Source organism: Nilaparvata lugens, chromosome 5 (genome assembly GCF_014356525.2).
Source record: "Nilaparvata lugens isolate BPH chromosome 5, ASM1435652v1, whole genome shotgun sequence".
Classification (NCBI taxonomy): domain Eukaryota; kingdom Metazoa; phylum Arthropoda; class Insecta; order Hemiptera; family Delphacidae; genus Nilaparvata; species Nilaparvata lugens.
Window position 1 is genome coordinate 50,521,525 of NC_052508.1, and position 11,142 is coordinate 50,532,666.

The 11,142-nt window shown below is 33.0% G+C and overlaps 1 protein-coding gene across 20 annotated transcripts in view; it reads right to left on the minus strand.

Moving 5' to 3' along the window:
* The window catches only part of LOC111063080 (longitudinals lacking protein), a 592,348-nt gene that overhangs the window by 176,232 nt on the left and 404,974 nt on the right, over positions 1-11,142 (minus strand). Inside the window, exon 5 of one of the 20 annotated variants that reach the window (XM_039428593.1) lies at positions 5,739-6,040. The exons of the other annotated variants lie outside the window; for them this stretch is intronic. Within the exon in view, the coding sequence (XP_039284527.1) occupies positions 5,754-6,040 (287 nt within the window). The 3' untranslated portion in view covers positions 5,739-5,753. Of the gene's footprint in view, positions 1-5,738; positions 6,041-11,142 lie in introns of those variants that run through there. 20 annotated transcript variants of the gene reach the window in all.

An 11,142-nucleotide genomic window follows, 5' to 3' on the forward strand; every position in this document is an offset into this window, starting at 1 on the left:
TACAATCGTATTAAGCAAGTTACTAACAAAAAATAAGAGATACAGTTACAGTACATGCAATTTACAAATACATAAGAAAAATATGAGGAAGCATAAGTAATTGAAAGTAATCTAAGTATAAGTAATAAATACAGAATGAGGATAATAAGTTATAAAAAGAATACAATTGAGCATAGAAACAGGTTGAGGGGAAACATGTACCAACTGTGAAAAGAAAATTGATGAAAACAGAGGGAAAAATAAATAAGTATGCTAATAACAACAAATATTGAAGTACAATAGTTGAGGAGTTTAAACTGTAGGTTTGATTTACTCTGTAAAATTAATAAGATACTTGGAATGACAGAGAAGCTTTAAATCTGTGGTTTTTTCAGTCCTATTAAATTGTTGTGTATCAAAACCAAATGCCGCCTGAGGTTGCCAGCTCTCTTGGTGCGATATTTGCAAAATGTACATGCCAAATTTGGCTCCAATCCACACTCATTAATATGATGGCGCAAGCTATCATAACAACGGAACTGTTTGCCACATTTCGGACACACAACTCCGTGGACATTATTTTTCAGATTATTCTCAGTGTTGTCAACATTATTCCCTGCAGTTTCTAGTGAGTTGTCCCCACTATCGTTCCTAACCAGTCTGAACGACGTCAAGTTATCTCTAGCTGTCCATTTACCTGTGAATAATACAATAAAAAATGAATTGATTTTATAAAAATATCATCATAATCTAGATTGAATAATCTCATTTAATGTAAATGTTATCTTCATTTAGGCTCAACATGATTATTACAACATTCTTTTCCAATAATAAGTGACGGAGTAGTTAAATATAATAACAATATCCGAGTAGTAAATACAATATCCGAAGCTGACGTAATGGAGATTGTGATTGCATGCATTTGTTTGCCCATATGATCATAGAGATATTTACAAAAATGAAAAGATTGATTTAAACAAGGTTAATGAAGATCTACTTTATATTAAACAGCTATTATAATCAAGTCTATATACCATGGAATTTGAGTACCTCTTTGAATGAGAACAGTACTTTCAAAGGCTGAGGTCGAAACAGCTGATGCTTAAGAGTATGAAATATTTCAAGAGTTCTGAGTAGATCTGATTGATAGTCTTGATCCTTTACAAGACTATGAAGGAAAGAAGTTCAAGCTGAGAGATCTTACGGTGATGGGGATCAATAATTATTTTATCATGTAGTTGAATGTAGAACTTTAAACGGTCACCACACACTAAGTTGATGCTTCCTTACTTGAAAAAATATAAATTGTTGGAGTAAATGGAGAGATGAATACCATCAAAGATAATAATTTCATTTATAATTTTTATTGGATTAACTAGTAACCTTCCTTGCTGTCTTTTTTTTAGACACTAATATACTCGGATGACTATTTTACTTTAGATCTGTGGACCTACTAGATTAGTGATTTATGTAGTTATTTGTGAAGAGAATTGTTGCGGGAGAAGAAGAAAAAGAAGTTCATCGTTGTTCAATTTCATAACACATATTTTCAATCTTTCCATAACTGTACAACAATGTAGCGATAGATACCAAAATTCTATATTCCAAGGTCTGCTTCATGTATCTTAGAAGATTCTCTCATAACAGTTGACTGTAATAATGAATTTAACTGGATAAGCACTACTCTATACATAAACAGCGTATTAAGGTAAAAATAAATAAATAATGTGGCTCAAATAAATAAATTAGGTAGCTCAAAAAATTATGTGAAACTGACCATATATCGCTTTTATTTCACCTTAATATGGAGACATTCCAAAATATCTTTGTGTATAGTGTAAATTTCAAAAAACACCGTGTTACACTCGCCTAGATTGTACACATCTTACTGTCAACTGTAAATCATTAAATTTTTAATGGAACAGGCCTCAAAAACATGAACAAAAACAATTTAGTACACATACTGTAGTATTCTTGTCGAGACTAGACTTATAAATTTGTAACAGCTGTGCCTAGCGGAAAGTTGTGTGTATATTTTTGGCTTCAAAATTTTCTGAAATAACTTAATTTATTCAAAGTGCGGTGATATTAAGTGCAAAATTTGACTATAATTTGGTATTTTAATTATTCTAAATTCAAAATTTCTAGCTAATATATATTCTTGGACAGAACTTTGAACTTTAAATTTCCTCAGTAAGAACATTTCTATTTTTTCGGACATTTCATTATTTATCAAAATTTGGGAACAGAATAGTTTTGGGCTATGCCTGTTGTTCTATCCCGATCATATTCATATGATTTGTAATAATTATATCAACGAATAAATAAATAAATAAATAACTAGGTACTAGATTAATAAAAACACTATAAAAAACTTGAAGTATCCTTTATTAAAAACTTTAGAATATTTTAACGACTAGTTTCGACCATTGGTCATTTCCAAGTTAAAATTTGAAAAAATAAACAATTTGATACTAGATAATATAAATATGCTTATTTTCAAATGATTAATTTATTTCTTATTCATTATTTATGGTTGAAGTTATTTAATTTTAAAATAAAATTCATTTTAATTTTTAATTTTTTATTAATTTGAATTGAGTATCCCATATATTTAAAGTGATTGTGCAATCGATCATTCATCCAGAATTAGTTTCTACGGTTGAACTATTATTAATTATCAACTATATATATTAATTAAAGCATTGATACAGGTATTTCATTTTCAGCACAAGGTTTGCAGAACTGGCCACAGTATGATTACAGACTTTTAGACATGGAATCTCATTGGAGCAATCAAGTTTTGAGAGAGTCCCTCAAACTATGCCGATTAAGCATATGTTTCTTGAGGTTGCCCTTCAACTTGCAGCGTTTATGACATAGGGGACACTGGAACTGAGGCTCTTTGCCACACCCATAGGCCACATGTTCAGCCAGTCCACTGCGCCACCTATAGCTCTTATTGCAGGCGCCGCATGTGAAGCCCTTACTCTCGCCCTTTGATCCTTCCGCACAAACCCCAGTTGACAAAACATTCTTAGTGAAATTCTTTAAGCTCATCCCTGGAAATGCGCTCAATTTGGTTTGGAAGTTTTGGACATGGTGCCAGTAATTTAACCTGCCTGCAAAAAAGGAACAACAATTAGGTCAGAGCTGAATTTTGGAAAAAACTCAAAACAAAATGTGTTTTGAGTTCAGTGTTTTGGATTAAAAAATTCTTCAATTGAATTAGGCTGGCCACTAACGGTAAGAGACACATGATATACATGTCTTCATACATTATTGTGTAATTGCAGATGTGATCACAGCGAGAGGCTTCGAGCAAAAATGTTTGCGGTAAGGTTTTAGTATCTCCGAATATCTGCTGTTTATTTTTCCTTCGCAGCTCGAGGTTAAATTATCGTTCTATAATTACAATTTTCTAGTAGTTTATTTACTGTTGTTGGTTGAATATTCTATGTTGGTAGTCTCTCGACTACCATGTTGACAAAACATGGATGATAAACATGTGCTTGTTTATCATGCATGTTCTATAATTAGTGGCCAGCCATATACTTTCAGGATGATGAATTTCATAACAGAGACAGGGACATACGATGGGAAATTAGAAGTAGAATCTTCTTTATTTCTCAACAATATTTTTGATGGGTAATTTCTTCAATGAAATGGACAATAATCCTTTTTCTCAACAAATTGTCAATAATTCTAGTTCTCAATATTCACCATTCCTTTCCTAAGAACATAACGATTGATCCAACTTTCTAATTGGAGATTGTTTCAATCAAGGCTTGTTGGTTTTCAATTAGTAGGCTACATTATCTTTAACATAAAAAAGGAAAGATTTGGCTTATACACGTGCGGTATGGAAAATTCAAAGTGATGCATCTTCACATCTGAACTACTGGACTGATTAACTTGGAATTTTGAATACAGATTCTCAATTTACCGAGAATGGTTATAGATCAATTCTATGTAATTCTTCAAGATTTCAGTACCTAGGTCAAGTTTTCAACTAAACCCTTACGGAGCACAAATTACCTGCCAGTCCTTAATATAATTGGAAAATAGAATTAGAAATGTAATTAGAAATTTGCGATGACATACGAATTTGCCAAAAAGACAATCAGCGACAAACTTCTCTTCAAAGAATGAATGGGTGATGAATAAATAGAATTAATATTTAAAGATGATAATAATAATAATAGCGGTTAGTAAATTTGACTTACTGTCAAGCATGAAATAGATAAGGATTATTATAAATTTGTATCAATTTAAAAGAGGCGAGAATTATTTATCGAGATGGAAGTAGCTTGTATGCTATAGTCTACATGTAGCTTGAATAGTGATTCAATTTCAATGTAGGCCTATGGTTTTGTTTTGAATTTAAGAATGGAGTTAGTGACATTAAATGTTAAATGACATGACCAACTATCAATTCTTTGAAAGAAAGATGATCAAAGCAAGTAGTCTACTAAAAGTTCGATGATATTTGAAAAGTTTTCACTTAAATTCCTTGAACTTTACCTTGTTCAAGTTGCAGTCAATTTTCAAGACCATCGTTGAATCTCGGACTTTGAATGAGTAAAATGAAGCCTTCAAAACTTTCAAAATCTCCAATTTATAAATTAATACAGTAGTGATATTGTCGGCGAATCAAGCAGACATTCTGTAAGAAAAGTTGATTGGGATAGTGAAACCTATCAAGCAAATTCTATTTTCAAATTTGAAAAAGGCCCAATACATAATCATTCATTTTTTGAAAAAGTATTTATTTGTAAATGACATAACATTTTAGACCAAATTGACCATTATCAACCAATAACTTAATATTTTTAGAGATCACATTGAATATAAACTCGAATATAACAAATTATCTTCATACAAATTCTTATTTTGTCAATAAAAATTTCCCAACCAGAGGAAAAAAATGTATTTTTTATATTATTCACACAACATTCGAAACGTAATACTCTTATTATCATTTACAAATAATATCTGATTGAAACAATATTTAATTCTATATAACAACATTATTCCTAAGGTAACTCAATTTTATTCTATATCCATCAATAATAATTTCATAACCTCTTATATGGAATGTCAGAGCTGCGTGTCCCTGATACACTAGATGGAACTGAACTAATACTTGAAATATCTCAGAAAAATATTCATCAATATCAATACCTACTTCAAATTGAATTATCAACAATTCAATCATTCAAGAGAAGCTTTCTTTTACTTCATCCAATCCTTTGTGGAGTAAACTCAACAATAGTTGGAATAGGAGTTCATCAATACTTGACTTGAGACTCTATTGAAACTAAATTTTTCATTACTTGAGCAAATAGATGACATCTGTGTAAGAGCCATCACATTGTGTCATTGTCAGCAATCTTAATAGCTGCCTTGTTGAAGTACTTTATGAAGGGAATCAACCAGCACATTGACTTTCAATACGAGTTTAAATACTTTTTAAAAGAAATGGATCAGCAAGGGTGCTCATAGGAGGGGGGCGGGGCGAAAAGATGTAAAATGAGTCTTGAAATTCTTAGGGGAGGGTTGAAAAACAATTCTTCTAGGAGGGGTCTGACATACTGAATCAGAGAGTAGGCATACAAATAGATCAATTCAAATTCAGCGAATTACGCCAGGCCCTCACAAACACAGGCTTAAGCCTACGTGTGAGTCTCTCATAACGTAAGGGTATATATAAATGTACTGTAACTGTACTGTATTATTTGTAAATTGTGAGAATAAATTGATTTGATTTGAACTTATGATTTAGACGGGAGACAGTTCTCAATGAAGTACTCAGGATGCACACTGAGAATGTGTTTTTTGAGGTTGGTTTTGAGTTTACTGCGTTTGGAACAGACGGGACATCCGAACATTGGCTCTTTTCCACACTCGTACTTCTTGTGCCTCCTCAGAGTGGACGCCTGGGAGTACTTGCGACTGCATTGGTCGCACACGAATCGGGAGTGCTCGAGTGTGCTTCTTGACGGGAAACTGACATCTGGCAACTCTTCCAGCTCCTCGTCAAAAATGGACATCATCAGTCCTGTCACAAAATGAAACAATTCTGTAGTTCAAAACACTAAAAAAACAATAGTTGTCTCACCACCTTTAGTTGATTAGATCAATTTACTTGAATTCCTTGAAAATAATGGGACAAGTAGTGCTTTAAAACGATAGTAGTCTAATATAGACAAAGTTCCGCAGAAACAAGTAGTTCTATAAATGGTAGTCTCACAGAAGAAAGTTCTTACTCAGACAAGTAGTCTCAGAGACACAAGTGACACAATCGAAAGTCACATTAAAATAGTTATTTTGTAGTTTGGTAGAAATACATTCACATAGAGCTAAATTTTTTTTCTTAAGGTTATCTACATAATTCTAATAGGTTCTGATAACTCATAATGATAAAATAGGTGTTCAATGAATAAATGAAGCCGAACAACTTGAAATTATTCAAGATAAAATTTATTCTACCACGGTGCTAGTCAGCTTTACCTTTGTACATGTATCATTGTATTGAAATAACAAATATTTGATGATTTTGATAAATCTACATTTTAAGAAACCACAAATATTCTGAATGGAGAGTGGAATCAATTCTTATGTAGTTTTGAATCTAAAGGCCGGTTTCCGAGCTCGGGATTTAGCTAAGTCCTAGACTTTAAAAAGCTGGAGTCAGAAAATTGGATTTCCAAAACGGGGCGTAGTCGCTGTCATTGTCATAGTCACGTTTGAATCAAATTTCGAAAAACTAGAAAATTGAACACAAAATAAAATAAAGAGAAAATAGTGTAAAGTTTCAGCTATTTTGAATTATTTAGGAATGTCTAATTTCGTCAAGGAAAAACGTTTCCAATAATAGAAATTAGAAAATAAAAACGACAACTACTGTTATAAAAGCTGCGACTACGCCCCATTTTGGAAAGCCAATTTTCTGACTCCAGCTGTTTAAAGTCTAGGACTTAGCTAAATCCCGAGCTCGGAAACCGGCCCTAAATGTCTAGGATCCACCACTACGCAGTCTACTAAATTCATCATTTTTCGTTACAGGAGAAACGTTCAAGCTCAAGGTGAGGACAATGAAATAAGTGATAGAATAGAATGACTTGTTTATTTGTTGACGTGGCGAAGTTTGGACAATAATGTCCACTCTACCACTTAACCACGAATGATTGTGATGATGATTGGAGCTGAAATTTGGGTGTTTTTACCGGCTATTAAGTGTACCTGGAGATCAGAAATATCTGACAGACAACAGTATAACCGGTCCTCGAATGTAGAGCACAAAATTACTCCCAATATTACTACTTGAGTGGTACACTCGAGTAGTGAAAATCAGAAGATATAGTCCATTAGAAACGGAAATTCCTCTAATTTTAGATATCTCTGAAAATTTGACTCGTTTTTGAAATTTCAAATATGTTCACCTACTCATTGGAGATAGAGACCTCCGGCTAATTTCAATATTTAACAGAAAAATGGAGGAGCCAAAAAAGAAAATATGGAAAGATGGAGAACGATAAAACTGAACAAAGCAGAGTTTGAGACCGACCTACCGATGTACCCAGTGGATATAGAATGTTACATGTACCTTCAACAAACATGAAACAGATTAGGCCTCAGGCACGCCTCCAAGCTCCACCTATTTTCTCCTGATTGGTCGACAACAGAAAGTTTATTTCCGAATTTTACCTGCAGATGGCGGTAAGTACTGGCGGTATGTCTACAGAAAGCAGTAGTAACTGGATGATTGAATTATTTGAATGGATGAGCACGGATTATTTTATTTTGAATAGAAAGAAATTATACATTTTAAATATCTGTTTATTATGGGGTATTTCACATAACAGAAGCACATTTATGACATTCATGAGAAAAATAGAAATTTCTCATTCGTTTTGTTCATTTGAGAGAGATACAACATCAATCTGTATACAGAAGAACTAAATTATTTTGTTCAATCTAAGAGCGATTCTTTGAATTGTATCTTAGCTAAGAACCTTGTTTCTGAGGGAATTTTTATGCACGCTAGTTAAATCAATGGAACATTTAAACACTAAATAAATAAACCAATTAATCATTTTTCCAATAACAATAAATGATTGCATGATATATTGCATTGTTATTAGTAAATAGCTGGTCCGGCGAAATCGTACCGCCGAATAGTTAATGCATCTGATGACAAACTTTAGCTGGATGCACACTTGAGGAGGCGCGATGCGGCATTTTGCATCCAGGTGCTACTTGCTTATTGGTTTGAATGGAAGCACTCACACACAATTTGTCAATTGTAGGGGCATTGAAACGTCTTGGGTGTTGTCTGGCAGGTGCCTTATCAGCTCTGATGACAATTTTGTGGTAATCAGATGCATGCGGTCTAGTGCAGTCTGGAATGAAATTTTATATCTCCTTGCTGCTGATTTTCCCATGCATATTGTCAATTTTGAGCATTTCAAGTTCTAGGACCCAAGTTTGGACGACGTTCGTACCGCGGCATTATTAGGAATTGAACTTTTGTGAATCAGACAGAAAATTGAAAAACAGATCGAATAATACTAAGTTTGAATAAGTAACTGAATATATGTGACTAATAAACAATATATATTATGTAATAACTGTAACTAAATAATTTACTAAAAATCAATTAATTCTAAACACAGAAGACAGCACAATATTATTCAAAACAAAGCTATGTCTTTAGTGCATGTAAGACTTTAACCTGAGGCCGCACTGCTGGATGGTTACACACAGAACAGTCATTTTGTTTTTAGACGGAGCGTTTAGAATAAAATACATGGGTGGTTATGGAGCAGCATACACTCTTGTCTACTATGTATCGACAGCTGTTGGATGACGCAATGATTATAACAGCTGATTTTCATTTCTGTGTGTGGCCAGCTCACAAATCTTCTCCCATAAGGATAACATTTAAACCTTGAAGGATCGTAGGAAAGAGTCCTGAAGTCGGTTATAAATTTGATAGGCCATAAACCTGGTCCTGAACATAAGGAACGCAACTAAAAAGATTCATTAAATTCGGTGCACGCATAAAAAAGTTATTGAACGTCAAAATTTGAGGCTCGATTTTTATTTATATAGATAGATAGATAGATGACATAATTCAACATTTTTAAAACCTTTATGCACTACATGTAACAGCCGTAAAATACATTATAAAAAATCACAAATTACTTCAAGTTTAATGTCAAAATACATTTAAATTAGACTACTAATACTGTAATATGCAATAAAACTATGAAATAGATTATTATAGAGTGCAGTATCATACATAGCATTTTCAACTGAATGAGAAGGCTAGAAGTAAAAAATGCATTGTTAGCTCATCCAGCAAATCACATTTGGTCTTCTGGAAATTTGTATATAAGTTAAGTATAATTTATTGTACAAAAAATGTGGGCCTGAGCTGAAATGAGAAAAGCAATTGCACGTCTCAAGCCAGTAACACTAGCATCGATTTTTGGACGACTTTCTGCCGTCCTTATGATTTCTATCAGATTGAACAGATGATGTCAAAAATATATTACGGTATGTTTTTCAAGTACCGCTTAATCGGCGAAAAATCTAACGTCCAAATCTCGATGTGTGTGTAACTGGCTTCACTTGTAAAACTATTTGGAAATATGTGCCAAAATTATGATTTGTTGTCATTTATTGTGAGTTATATCATGGCAATACATTTTATGTAAATGAGAAGTATTGTAAAAAGAGATCCGGGTGAAGTGTGAAGACATGTTGCTTAAGATGAAACTTGGTCCGGCAGCGGTATGGACATAACATACAACAATAATACTGTTCTATGTGTTTGTCTGCTATGCAAGTGCTCAGGTAGTACCATCCACCCTCCTGCCTTATCCTCTTTACTCCCACTTCTTCTTCATCTTTCTCTTCCGCCTCCGCTTCCGGTTTCAATTCGACTTTCTTCTCCACAAGATCATCCAGAGATTTCAACCGCAACCCCACTGTCACAAAAAATACAGTTTCAGTTTCAATAAGAATAGAAATATCAAATGCAGCTTTGGTAGTAAGTGAATGCATTTATTCTCCGTATAAAATTACTTTTGACTTGGAGGAATATGCGGCGCAGAGAAATGAAGGAAGGCTCCAGAACGGCAACTTCGCCGCCGTTATATCCCTACCACTGTATGATTTCTCTGCTGCGCATGTCCCTCTCAAGTCAAAAGTAATTTTGTACGGTAGGTCAGTAGAGGTTTAATGGAAATAATATTCAAGGAAAGAATGCAATTAGGTCCTGAATAGATCAAGGGCCTCAAAGCTTCAAAACTTACTTCTTCAACAGGAAATACATACGTTGATAATATTGGTCGGATAATATTGTCATGAATAAGAGTCTAGTTGCTCGTCAACTTCTACCACACGTATTGATTCCAATACGTTCAATTATTATCATTACCAGAATAAATTTGTTTATTCATATTTTGAGTATCTTCACAAGTATCAGTTCCAATTCTTCATGAGCTAGGATTTCAATACTTCTTACACCCAATACAACTGGAATTTTTTTATTATTTTTATTTTTATCTACAATGCAAATAATACTAATGTAATAACATTGGCAGATAAGATTAGAATGTTTTTCTTCCAAATTTGTAGGTGACACAGTCCAAAATAAGGTTAGAATTCCATGTGTACAATTTTGATGAAATTTTATCACAAAAAACATTAAAACTATGAATTTTGAATTTAGATGGCTTGAATTAATAAATTGATTAGGAATATTCCACTCAATTAGCAATATTTTACTCAAAAATTACTCTTTTAAATAAGTAAATAATAAGAAATCTATCAAGAAATGGTTGATAGGCTATTGTTTCTGTGAAATAGTTATCGTTATGCATTAATATTAATCAAGAAAACTTGTAAAATTTGAAATCAATTCAATTCCAAAAACTGATGATGAGCAATTTCTTGGTGAGCAAATTCTTGAAGAGATGAATTAATATATATGTTGAACAATTTCTTTACAGCCTAGTAGATGAAACTATAGAGAAACGATAGCATAATAAGAAGATATCCCATGGAATAGAGCGTTCATGTTCCAAATTACAATGTTAACTCAAGCGTGTTAGTCCAAGTAGTTTTTTCTGTGATGCTATTTGACGCTGG